Here is a 13,164-nt window from a genome sequence, read left to right as displayed (position 1 = left end):
GCCACTAGAGTGGGGGGGGGGGGAGGAGAGACAGGGAAAGACATAAGACATGTTTCCAACAGAACAGATCAGTCCCCCAGGACTCATCCTTTTGAGCAACTAAGAAATAGCCAATCTATCAGATGCACAGTTCAAACCACTGGTGATCAGAAAGCTCACGGAATTGGTTGATTTTGGGCGCAATTTAGATGAAAGGATGCAGGTTACCATAAAAGAGATGCAGGAAGATACACGGAGGAGAGCCAATAGTGAAAGGAAGGAATCTGAGTCTCAAAACAATACCGTGGACCAGAAGGAAGATAGAATCAACCAAGCAGGAAAGCATGATGAAATAAGAATTAAAAAAATCGAGGAAAAGCTTAAGAGCATCCAGGACACCTTTAAACATTCCAACATCCGAATTACAGGGGTACCAGAATGGGAAGGGGAAAAGCAACAGATTGAGCACGTATTTGAACAAATAATAAAGGAGAACTTCCCCAATCTGGCAAAGGGAACAGTCTTCCAAGAAATCCAAGAAGCTCAGAGAGCCCCAAAGAAGTTGGACCCAAGAAGAAACACACCAAGGCACATCATAATTACATTAGCCAAGGTAAAAACAAAGGAGAGAATCCTAGAAGCAGCAAGAGATAAGGGGACAGTAACCTACAAAGGAGTTCCCATCAGACTGTCAGCTGATTTCTCCAAAGAGACCTTACAGGCCAGAAGGGGCTGGAAAGAAATATTCCAAGTCATGAAAGGCAAGGACCTACATCCCAGATTGCTCTATCCAGCAAAGCTCTCATTTAGAATGGAAGGGAAGATAAAGTGCTTTTCAGATAAGGTCAAGTTAAAGGAGTTCATCATCACCAAGCCCTTATTTTATGAAATGCTAAAGGGACTTATCTAAGAAAAGACATGTATAGTAAAAGGACAGCAAGCTCACAATTATTAACAACCACACCTAAAGCAAAACCAAAAGAAACTAAGTAAACAACTACAACAGGAACAGAACCACAGAAATGGAGGGCACATGGAGGGCTATCAGCAGGGGGGTGGGAGGAGGAGAGAGGGGAAAAGGTATAGAGAATAAGTAGCATAGAATGTAGGTTGAAAATAGATAGGGGGGAGGGCAAGAATAGTACGGGAAATGTAGAAGCTAAAGAACTCATAAGTATGACACATGGACATGAACTAAAGGGGGGAAAAGTGGGTGGGAGAGGGGGTACAGGGTGGAGGGGAGAGAAGGGGGGAAATGGAATAACTGTAATAGCATAATCAATAAAATACATTAAAAATGTAAACAAAAAAGAAAGAAAACTGTCTACCTCATTTTATTTATTTTTAAATGGTTTTATTTATTTATTTTAGATGAAGGGAAGGGAGGGAGAAAGAGAGGGAGAGAAGCATCAATGTGTGGCTGCCTCTAGCACACCCCTTATTGCGGACTTGACCTGCACCCCACACATGTGTCCTGACTGGGAATTGAACCAGCAACCCTTTGGTTCACAGGCCGGCACTCAATCCACTGAGTGACACCAGCCAGGTCTGTTCTACCTTATATTTTAAAAGCTGCTACATGTATCCATAATATAGTTGTGTCATGGTGTATGAACTAGAAAATTTTCAGAAGCAAGTAACAGACAACTCAACTGAAACCAGATTATATGGTAAGGAATATACTGGCTCATCCAGCAGAAAGACTAGATAGGCTTCCCTTCAGGGCTGGGCTCATTAATTTGATAAAAAAAAATAAGGTCCTTCTTGCATTGCTTTTTCCTCTCTCTCAGCTCTGCCAATTATAATGTGCACATCATTCTAGGGCTGGGTCCCCTTATGGTCATAGAGGATGACTATATTGAGCCCATATGTATTTTAATTCAAGGGAAAGAACAGGTGGATTTAGCTCTCCCAGAAGATCAAGGGAGAACTTTCCAGAAGCCCCAGGAACCTGAACTGAATCACACATTAAGTTGAATTTCTTGCTCTTGTCTAAAACAATCATTGGCAAAATACACGCCATTAGCCTTAGTCAGGTCTATCCCTTGAAGTAAGGGTGAGGTAAGTATCTCTGGAATCTAAGGTCTGAGCTGGGAAAAGATGGATATTGAGCAAAACTAGAATTCTGTTAGAAAAAACAAAGAGGGAAATGGGTACTGAAAAGGCAACCATCATCCACTATACAATTTATTTAATCACTCCTTTATTTATGGACATTTGCTTCCAATTTGTACACATTTAAACAATCATGTAATTACCATCTTTATATATGTTTCCATAATTCTCAAGGACTGATCTCTAGGACTGGAAAGGTAAGATGCAATAGGGTACACCTATTTCTAAATCTGGATAGATACTATCAACTAGCTCTTCAAAAGGGCTACACCAACTACATTTCTACAAATAGTTTAAACTTCAAAAAAATTTGTATATATACACGCACATATATATCACTCTAATGGAAGACAATGACATTTAATTTAGTGTAACTTTCATTTCCTGACTTCCTGTAGGGAAGGTATCTTTTCCTACAGTGGTTACCTGAACCTGGTCTCCACCAATCCAATGAAAGTACATTCATCTTTTTGCTAAGTCCAATGGACATTTTTCAGCCTTTATCTTATTTTACTTTTTAGCATTTAATATGTCTGACCATTACACTTCGACAATCTTCTTTCTTTGTCTTCTGTGCCCCACAAACCTCCTCCTACCACTTTGCTCCCTCCTCAATCTCCTTAGGAGCATTCTCTTCTTATGCTCAAGTCTTAAAATGTTGGTCTTCCCCCTGGCTGGCGTAGCTCAGTGGATTGAGCTATTGAACTCAGGCTGTGAACCAAAGCATCGCAGGTTCGATTCCCAGTCAGGGCACATGCCTGGGTTGCAGGCCAGGTCCCCAGTGGGGGCCACATGAGAGGCAAACACATTGATGCTTCTGTCTCTCTCTTTCTCCCTCCCTTCACCTCTCTAAAAATAAATACATACAATCTTTCAAAAGAAAAAATATTTTTAAAAAATGTCAGTCTTCCTCAGGGTCCTGCAGCAGGACTTTCTCCCCTCTTACTCTGATTCCACAGCTGACTCTTCTACTCTTAGGGCTTAACCAACTTTCGGTTCCCTCATCTACATCTCGAGCCTAGATCACTTGACTTCTCTTCTCTTATTGGTCAGCTACCTAACAGAGTACCTGCATTACCACATTCCTTGGGCACATCAAACCCAACATGAGCTAGTTCTACATTTGTCGTCTCCCGTTTTTTTTTTTCCTTCTGATTTAAAGAGAGAGAAGTTGAGATTTGTTATTCCACTTATTTATGCATTCACTGGTTGATCCTTGTATGTGCCCTGACCAGGGATCAAACTTCCAACTTTGGTGTGTTGGGATAATGTTCAAACAAACTGAACTACCCTGGCTGGGATTTTTTTGAAGTAAAATTTATGTGAAATTCACCATTTTAAACATTTTAAAGTGTGTAATTCAGTAGTTTTTAGTACACTGTCTTCACAGTATTGTTCAATGATCACTACTGATTCTGGAACACTTTCATCACCCCTAACAGAAACTCTGCACACCTTTGACCAGCCACTCCTCACTTTCCACAACCCCTGACAACCACTAATTATTTTCTGTCTCTATGGATTTGCCTCTTCTGGGAACTTCTTATAAATAAAAGCATAGAATATGTGGACTTTTGTGTCTAGCTTCTTTCACTTCGCATGTTTTTAAGGTTCATTCACTGTGTACCATGTGACAGTCCTTCACTCCTCCTTATGACTGAATGATAATGCTGTTGTATGGCTATGCCACATTTTATTCATTCATTCATCAATTATGTTTTGCCCATTCATGAACTAACAGATGTCGGGATTGTTTCCACCATGAATAATGTCACTATGTGCGATAGAGTACAAGTTTTTGTTTGATGACATGTTTTAGTTATCTTGGATATAGTGCTAGGAGTGGAATTGTGGGATCACGTGGTAGTTCCATGTTTAACTTTTTAAGGAAATGCCAAACTGTTTTCTAATGTTTTAAAGGGTTTATTTATTTTTATAGAGAGGGGAAGGGGGCAGAAAGAGAGGGAAAGAAACATTGATGTGAAAGAGAAACATTGACCGGTTGATTCTGATATGCGCCTTGACCTGCGTGCCTCCACCAGGGACAGAACCTGCAACATAGGCATGTGCCCTGACCGGGGGTTGAACTGGCAACCTTTTGCTTTGCGGGATGATGCCCAAACAAATGAGCCTCACTGGTCAGGGTGACCAAATTCTTTTCTATAGCAACTGCACCTTTTCACATTCCCACCAGCAAAGTCTGAGTATTCCGATTTGTCCTCATCCCTGCCAGCACTTGTTATTTTGTTCTTTCCTTTCTAATTATTCCTGTCCTATTGGGTGTGAAGTGGAAATTCTTTGGGGTTTTCATTTGCATTTCTTTAATGACTAATGATGTTGAACATCTTTTGATGTGCTTGCTAGCCATTTGTATATCTTCTTTGGAGAATATTTAAATCCTTTGACCATTTTTAATTGGGTTATTTGACTTTTTTTGTAAGAGTTTTTTAATATATTCTGAATAATAGACCCTTATTAGACATATGATTTGCAAATATTTTTCCCATTCTGGGGGTTGTCTTTTCTTTTTAAAAAATATTTATTTATTTTTAGGGGGAGGGGAAGGGAAGGAGAGAGAGAGAGAGAAACATCAATGTGTGGTTGCCTCTCACATGGCCCCCACTGGGGACCTGGCCCACAACCCAGGGAGATGCCCCAACTGGGAATCGAACCAGTGACCCTTTGATTCACAGCCCGTGCTCAGTCCACTGACTACAGCAGCCAGGGCCAAAATTTTTTTATTAAAGTGCAGCTGACATACAAGATGATATTAGTTTCAGGTGCACAACATAGTGACTCTACACTTACATATCTTATGATGTGATCACCATGATAAGCCAAGTAACCATATGTCACCATACAAAGTTTTTACAATATTATTGACTGTTCCTTTTTTTTTTTTTTTGTAATGTGGCTCATACTATGGCAAACAGGTTATCCTACTAAAACAACAAAACATGTTGGTAAATTAAAAAAAAATTAAAGATTTTATTTATCTTGAAAGAGAGGGTAAAGGAAGGAGAAAGAGAGGGAGAGAAAAATCAATGTGTGGTTGCCTCTCACACGCCCCACTGGGGATCTAGCCTGCAACCCAGGCATATGCCCTGCCTGGGAATCAAACCAGTGACCCTTTGGTTTGCAGGTTGGCACTCAATCCACTAAGCCACACTAGCCAGGGCACATGTTAGTAAAATATTGAAGAGTCAACAAGAAGATAAAGAATTATCAGACTAAAATCTAGGTGAAGGCAGGATCCAAAGAGTAAGTAGTACAGTGATGTCACTTTAACCCTAGGGCATGTACCTTACTTGTCAACTTAAGCTTGGTTTTTCTAGGTCTCATGGGGCAAGTGGGACAGACTGGAACCTCAAAGTGCTACAGTTTCAATGTAAGGGTGAATTGCAAGTAAACACACCCCCACCCAACAGACTGGAAAGAAAGTTGTCTTGGAAGGGAGCGATTTCCAGAAGCTGTGGAGGGGGTGCTGGATCTATAAAACAGTTCTCTCAGGGATATACAACCCAAATATACATCTCTTAATGGTTAAAAAAAAAATCCCAAACAATGAATATAGTTTAAAATGGTCCCTCCTGGCAGAATTGAAAGCAAATCCTCTCTGTAGGAATTAACTTATATCTTAGGCCTCAAAAAATTCCAGACATAATTTCCCAAGGAAAACCCAGGTCATAGTAAAAAAATAAGCACATACCCACAAAAACACGAGAATGAGTAAAAACAAGCAACATAAACAGATATGATAATTCCAATTATCTGTTAAAAATAAAAATAAACTAGTTTTGGCCCTGGCTGGGTGGCTCAGTTGGTTAGAGCATTGTCCCAATGCACCAAGGTTGGAAGTTTGATCCCTGGTAAGGGCACATGCAAGAATCAACCAATGAGTGCATAAATAAGTGGAACAACAAATTAACAAATGCATGTTTCTCTCTCTCTTTCTCCCTCCTTCCCTCCCTCTCTTTCTTTCTCTAAAATCAATAAATTTTAAAAACCTAGTTTTAAAAATTATTGACATATTGCACTTACATAGTAAACAATTTCAATTGTTTCCTAATATATTTAAAGGAAGTCTTCTCACTCACCTTAGTACACTCCTTGGAGGCAACCATTTTCCACAGTTTATGGGGTTCTTATTATAACTTTAAAAAAATATATTTTTAGGCCCTGGCTGGCGTAGCTCAGTGGATTGAGCGTGGGCTGCGAACCGAAGTGTCGCAGGTTCGATTCCCAGCCAGGGTACATTCCTGGGTTGCAGGCCATAACCTCCAGCAACCACACATTGATGTTTCTCTCTCTCTCTCTCTCTATCTCCCTCCCTTCTCTCTCTAAAAATAAATAAATAAAAACTTTAAAAAATATACATTTTTAAATAGGTAGTTTTGGCTTTAAAAGTGATTAAAGACCATTTTATTTCCAGGATATGTTAATATTCTCAATTTATAATTACTAAGCAAAAATTATTAGGGCTACAAAAAGTTATAGTAGTAGTCTAGGAATAGAACCCTCTAGGGAAAGTTTACAGCAGATTAGCCAGTCTCAGGAGCTTAACTGAAGACCTGTAATCTTTCTTTCTTTTAAAATTTCTCCTTTCCTTTTTCCTCTTTAAAACTTTGAAGTTTTGAAGTGCTATAGACAACTTAGCTCTTAATATCCTAGTATGTAATGTGGCATAGGACAAAATTTTTCAGTCATGTTGTGCAGTTAGTCCAATGATTGGCTATCTGCCCAGTCTTGAAAACATAGTTTTCAGCAATATAACCCTCATACATGCTCAATCATTATTATGTAAATTTGGTTTTTACCATTGGCCTAATTATGTACTTTGAAACATCAGGTAAAAGAGTATGTGACTAAATCAGGAGATGGGTTCTTGTCCTAGCTTGGTCAATAATTTGCTGTGTGACCTTGATAAGTCACTCAACCTTAGTATTCTCTCCTGGGTTAACAATTATCAAGATGTAATCATAGAACGTTAGAATTGGCAGAGACTTCAGAGTTCACACAGTACAATTTCCTCATTTCATGGAAAGGTTGAGTGACTTACCCATGAGCTTTCTAGAACAAGCTTCCAGTCTTTGGCATCTCAGATCACTGCCCTTTTCATTACATCAGACTTACTTTCAGTGTTGTTTCAAGATTCAAGCGGACAAAAAAGCCCCCAAACTGAAAACACTGAACAAATACACGGACTTTTACATAAAGCCAGATAACACTGTTAACCATTAGCCTGCACTGTAGCCTAAAAGCTTATCTGAAAATACCTCGTACACCCTTTGACTTAAAAATTAATCAAAATTCAGAATCCATATAAGTAAAGGTCAGAAAAATAAAGGGTGGAAAAAGTTAATGGTTGGCTTGGTGAACAACCGCAAAAGGAAAACAAAACTCACCAAGAGTACTTATATTCTGTTCAAGTCTTTCTCTTTTTCCCCCTAGTTTGTACAAAGTGAAATTGGGGAAGTGAGGACTGTTTTTACACATTTCTGAAAGAATGGCCGACAATAGGGGTTACTTGAAATACAATTACCTCTCCTATACTACACATTACATCAGTCCTCTAATTTAACGTCACTTCGTTTAGGCCACTGCCAAAACAGCACCCTGAAACCAGCAGAAACCACAGTCAACGCAAATACTCCAACTAGCGAAACGCTTGGTGGCTACCCTGCACCGCCTCCTCGCAAGAGCAGTCTCTTCGGTACTGGGAATTGTAGTCCCTCAGGGACTTCACTTCCGGGGTGTGGGGAAAGATGCGCCTCAGGAGAACTACATTTCCCAGGAATCTGTGCGTGCCTTCCTCCGCCTTCGCTAGTGTCGGGCTCCACCCTCTCCCTCTCCTCCCTCCCCGGACTGCACCGTTCATGCCTTCCTGTTAGTCTGAGCTGGATGAAGTTCACTCTGATCAGCTGATCCCAACTGACAACAGGAGAGGAGGAAGCCCGAGAGGCAGCGAAGGAGGAGGGGGGCGGAGATGGAGATGAGGATGGATCCACCGGTGCCCTGAGGAACAGCCCCCGCCCCCACCGGTGCCCGGCGGTCCCCAGACACCGCCTGGCCGCGGCCGATCTGCTCCGTGGTGGGGTCCCCGAGCCACCGCGGGCGGGGAGGGAAGGGCAAGGCCCTATGCAGGGCGAGCGATAGTCTTGGAGCTCCGGCTGCCCCCGAGGGGGGGTGAGGGTGGCGGGTGCGGCTGTGGTGGGGGTGGGGTGGCATAAACAATGGATTTGGCTCTGGCCCTGCCAGCGCTTGTGGAGGATTTTTGGGGACCTTCTTTGTTCTTAGACTCTGCTCCTACCCCTCGGGTTGTGGTGGTGTTGCCCGGGAGGAAGGAAGGGTGAGGAATCCCCGGCTGGAGAGAGATGTCGAGGTGTAGGGGGCAGAGTGGGCAGATTGTTTGCTTTGCCTGGCGGGCGGCGAGGTGTTCTTTTGAAAGCTGATTTTATGTTTTTCTCAATTGTGACAGGTTTTGATTTTTGTTTCCGTGTGGGAGCTGGTTGGGCATGTCTGAGGTTAGGGTGTAAATAAGGTCTCCTAGTCACTCCCTTGCCTTCCTTGTTTATCTAAAAATAAGATTGATAGATTGATTACTGTGGAGGAGGAGTAGGGAACATCTGCAAGGAGGCCTTTGCATTTCGTTGGGGCATTAGAATGGGTGTCAAGACTAAGGGGAGTTAGGAATATAAATGTAGAAGTGACAAAAGCCCCTTTCCTGGCCCAGTTCTTTCTTTCTTTTTTTTTTTTTAAGTTATTTTTAAGTTTCTGAGTAACAAAGAGAAAAATTGTTTCAACTCACTGCAGGTCTGGCTTTTCCGTGTGCCCTAGTGGAGGAATTCTGTCTCCTGTTGCTCCCTTTTTTGCAGTGAGAGAAGGGACAAAGGAAATACAGTAATTGTTTTTTATTGTTTTCAAACATGAAATAGTGACTCTTGTTTCCAGATTTAGAGTCATTAATAGACATCTGTCTAGAGTAGGAACAACTCTAGAACTTTGATGGAGCTAAAGTTTATTGTTACTATCATTTTTTAAAAGCTTTTTTACAGGCTTCTTTTTCCACCTCTCCCAATTGTATAGTGCACATGGGGGTGCGGGTCTGTACCTCCAAGGACTTTTTGCTTAGTGAAATTTTTATTCTGAATTTCATAACTGAACAGAGAATTTCAGTCTGGGAAGTAAAGCAGCAAAGTCTCTTTCTTATATACCTTGGGTCTAGAGGTAGTGGCTGTTTTCAAAAGGGCCCTTGACCCTGATTTTGAGAAGAAATTGCTAGGATCAGAATGAGCCAGTGTAAATTTTACAAGCAAGAATGAGAGTTCTTACAGGAGTTTTGGTGTTGTATTTGATCACAATATTGGTTTTCAAGGTGCACTACTGTTTTTAGATGAGTGAAATTTTTTTCTTCCTCTACTCTAGGTATCCCCTGAATATTGACTTGAGGTTGGATTGTATTGAAAAGTTCCTGACCACTCTCTTTCACTACCAGAACCTCGTGCTTGAGGCCCAACGCATGAGTCCATCTCAGTGAACTCATCCGATCTCTCTCAGATAGCCATAAAAGACCCTTCCAAGTTAATTTCGACCACATATATGTCTGCACTTTATGGAGGATGAAACCATCAAACCAAATCAACATTGCTGCTGATACAGGCGTTTTGGAAACAGAAAATAAAAAATTCAAACATTTGTGATTGTGTGCAGAATTCTAATGGGACACTGAGTTGTGTGTTTGTGTGTGTGTGTTCAAGGTGTTCAGAAAGAACCCTGTGGTATTCTCTGTGCAGTCTTCAGACTCAAAGCCTTTGTATTCACTCCTGGGGAAAGCCCAGTGACTGTTTTATGGTGGGTGATTTCCTTACCAATCTGAGTATGAGCGCTCAGACTTCCCCAGCACAGAAGGGCCTGAATCCAGGGCTAATGTGCCAGGAAAGTTACGCCTGCAGTGGGACCGATGAAGCTGTCTTCGAGTGCGACGAGTGCTGCAGTCTGCAGTGTCTCCGCTGCGAGGAGGAGCTCCATCGGCAGGAGCGCCTGAGGAACCATGAGCGGATAAGACTCAAACCTGGCCACATCCCTTACTGTGACCCCTGCAAGGGCCCCAATGGGCATTCGCCAGGTGTTAGGCAGAGGGCAGCCGTGAGGTGCCAGACCTGTAAGATCAACTTGTGCCTGGACTGCCAGAAGAGGACCCATTCTGGTGGCAACAAAAGGAAACACCCCCTTACTGTGTACAATGTCACTAAGGTCCAGGAGTTACTGGAAGAAGAAAAGATGGATGAGGAGACCAAAAGGAAGAAGATGACCGAAAAGGTTGTGAGTTTCCTCCTAGTAGATGAAAATGAAGAAATTCAGGTAAGCGCTTGGGAATTCGTGTGGTAGTGGGACAGATCTGTGGTTGGAAGATAGCTCTCAAAAGGAAAGACCAGGAGGAGCCTGCATTTTAATCATTAAAAAGCAAGACCCCTGGAAGCTTAAACTGCAAGGAGTCAGGTAGTTACCAGCAGCGTGCCCTTGGGCTGAATTTCTTTACCTCTCCGAACCTTAGTTCAGTATATGGTAGCTGATGTTATTATTAGAAAGAACCGATTTAGAACAGTTTTCTGAATGAGAGCACTTTGGCAAGTTGTGAATAAATGTGAATGATGAGGGACTGGACGTGTGCAGGGAAAGAAACACTGACAGTGAGTCCCATGGGAGTGCTAGGCAGTAAGTCATGAACCTGCTGTCTTGGTTGTGAGAGGCAGGTCTTTAGAAAGTGGCACTTGATAAGGATAGTACTCTTTTTCAGATGGGCTCTTCTTATTTTCATGTATAGGCTTCTGATCTGTAAAAGCCAGTGAAGGCACCTGGGAGTATAGGAGGACTAGAGAACATTCGGTTTGATTCCGAGCTGGGGAGAGGGTAGTGTGTGACAGGGGTGACTGAGGAAGGGGTAGTATAATGTCGGTACTTTCCTGTGAAGGTAGCATGAGGCCTATGCTTTCGAATGAAGACTGCTTGAATTCATATTCTGGCTGCAGCACTTACTGGCTATAGAATCATGGGCACGTTATTTAAGCTCCATGCTTCAGTGTCACTTCTACTTCATAGTAGTAGCTGAGGATGCAAATAGATGAGGAATGGAAAGGACTCATAGGGCCCCCCACATAGTGTCCACTACCAGTCTGTTGTTTTCATATCAGTGTTTGTGGTGCCCTGACTGAGTTCTTTTATCAGTGATGACTCCTCGTGTCTCCAGATTGCAGGAGCACTGATGTAAATTCACCGTTTGAAAAACTCCGCAATTACCCACTAAGTATTTCATCGCTGTACTTTTATTTCTTGGAGAAGCTTATGGAAATGAATTACATCATGATTCCTCAGGGTGGATAGTGCCCCCTTGTCCACGGAGTATACATTCCAAAACCTCCAGTGGGTGCCTGAAACTATGGAGAGTACCGGACCCTATGTATACTGTTTTTTCCTGTGATAAACTTCAATTTATGAATTAGGCACAGTAAGAGATTAACAACAATTACTAGTAATAAAGTAGAACAACTATTACAATATACTGTAAAAAGAGGTATGTGAATGTGGTCTCTCTCAAAAAATCTTACTGTACTGTGTGTACAGTGTGAACACACCAGACAAAGCAATGATTCATGTCCCAGGTGGGATGGAGTGGGATGGTGAGAGATTTCATCAGACTACCCAGAAAAGCGTACAACTTAAAACTTATTATTTCTGAAATTTTCTTTTTTTAAGATTTTATTTATTTATTTTTTAGAGAGGGAAGGGAAGGAGAAAGAGAGAGAGAAACATCAGTGTGCGGTTGCTGGGGGGTCACGGCCTGCAACCCAGGCATGTGCCCTGACTGGGAATCAAACCTGTGACACTTTGGTTCTCAGCCCGCGCTCAATCCACTGAGCTACGCCAACCTTTTGGTTCACAGCCGGTGCTCAATCCACTGAGCCACACTAGTCAGGGCTGGAACTTTCCATTTAACATATTTGGAACATGGCTGATGGAGAGTAACTAAAACTGGAAAGCAAAACCACAGATAAAGGGGAACTACTATACTTCCACTGTCAACTAAAAGCTTTGCTAAGACTGGCTGAAAGGAGCTCATTCAGTTATGGAAGAGTGACGTAGATCCCATCCTGCCTCCCTCGTTAGCAGTAATGTCTTCATTATGAATTATGCTCTAATTGGGTGACAATGGGGACTAAATGTTTTATAAACGGAGTGCTTGATTTGGATGATTCTTCTTGGTTCTGCCACCAACGCCCTTCAGTGGCAGCCTTTGGATGGTCGTGCTTCACATGCCGTCACTTTCATCAAGTGAGGGGAGGGTTTGGGACGAACCAGTAATCGTCATGGCTATGGGGTTGGCACTGAGAAGGATGCTTTTTGAGGGGAAGAGGATGTGTATCTTTTTTCTTCTTGTAGTATCAATACAGGTTCCTTAGTAGAGAACTGGGGAAATAAAAGGAAGTGTAATGAAGGAGGTAAATCCAGCTACCCCCCAAATGGTATTTGTCCATCTCTTTTTTCTTGTAGTGTGTAATGTGTATGTAATCGGGTTATTTGTAAAGATTCCTCCCTTCATAAACACTGGCCACTTCCCAGGAAATAATAGTTTAGTAACCGCAAGCAGCATTGGTTGGGACTAAGGAACTGGACATAGAATTTTAGGCTGTGATTTATTCTCTTAGAGTCATAAGTGGAAAGTACTTTGACAAACTATCCAGTTCAGTTTTCTCATGTAAATGTGTAAACAATTAAATGAGTGTCTGATTCAAGTCTAGATTATGAAGGCAGCTAGCTAGATTGTGAACTCCCGGAGAACTCTAAGTTCACTCCCGTGAACTCTAAGAGCCACGTCTTAGGCTCATATCGTGTGCAGTGGCGGGCACTGCACGCTGTCCGTGGATAAACGGTTGGTTGGCGATGTCACATCCGAGCTTCAGTTTTTTAAAAATGGGTATCACACTCATACTCCGTTAAAAAAAAAGCTAAAATAATGTAAAAGGGCATTCAATAACAAGAGCTTTTCTCCATCTTCACACCCTCAGTCTTTTC

At 42.0% G+C, this 13,164-nt stretch overlaps 1 protein-coding gene across 1 annotated transcript in view; it reads left to right on the top strand.

The window, feature by feature from the left end:
• The first annotated feature begins 7,940 nt into the window (after nucleotides 1-7,940).
• The window catches only part of ZFYVE1 (zinc finger FYVE-type containing 1), a 46,738-nt gene continuing 41,514 nt past the window's right edge, over nucleotides 7,941-13,164 (top strand). Inside the window, exons 1-2 of the mRNA XM_045823088.1 lie at nucleotides 7,941-8,185; nucleotides 9,520-10,455. Coding sequence (XP_045679044.1) covers nucleotides 9,943-10,455 — 513 coding nt within the window. The 5' untranslated portion in view covers nucleotides 7,941-8,185; nucleotides 9,520-9,942. The remainder of the gene's footprint in view (nucleotides 8,186-9,519; nucleotides 10,456-13,164) is intronic.

Source organism: Phyllostomus hastatus, unplaced genomic scaffold (genome assembly GCF_019186645.2).
Source record: "Phyllostomus hastatus isolate PE091 unplaced genomic scaffold, TTU_PhHast_1.1 phas_scaffold_501, whole genome shotgun sequence".
Lineage (NCBI taxonomy): Eukaryota > Metazoa > Chordata > Mammalia > Chiroptera > Phyllostomidae > Phyllostomus > Phyllostomus hastatus.
This window is presented reverse-complemented; position numbering and strand designations above follow the sequence as displayed.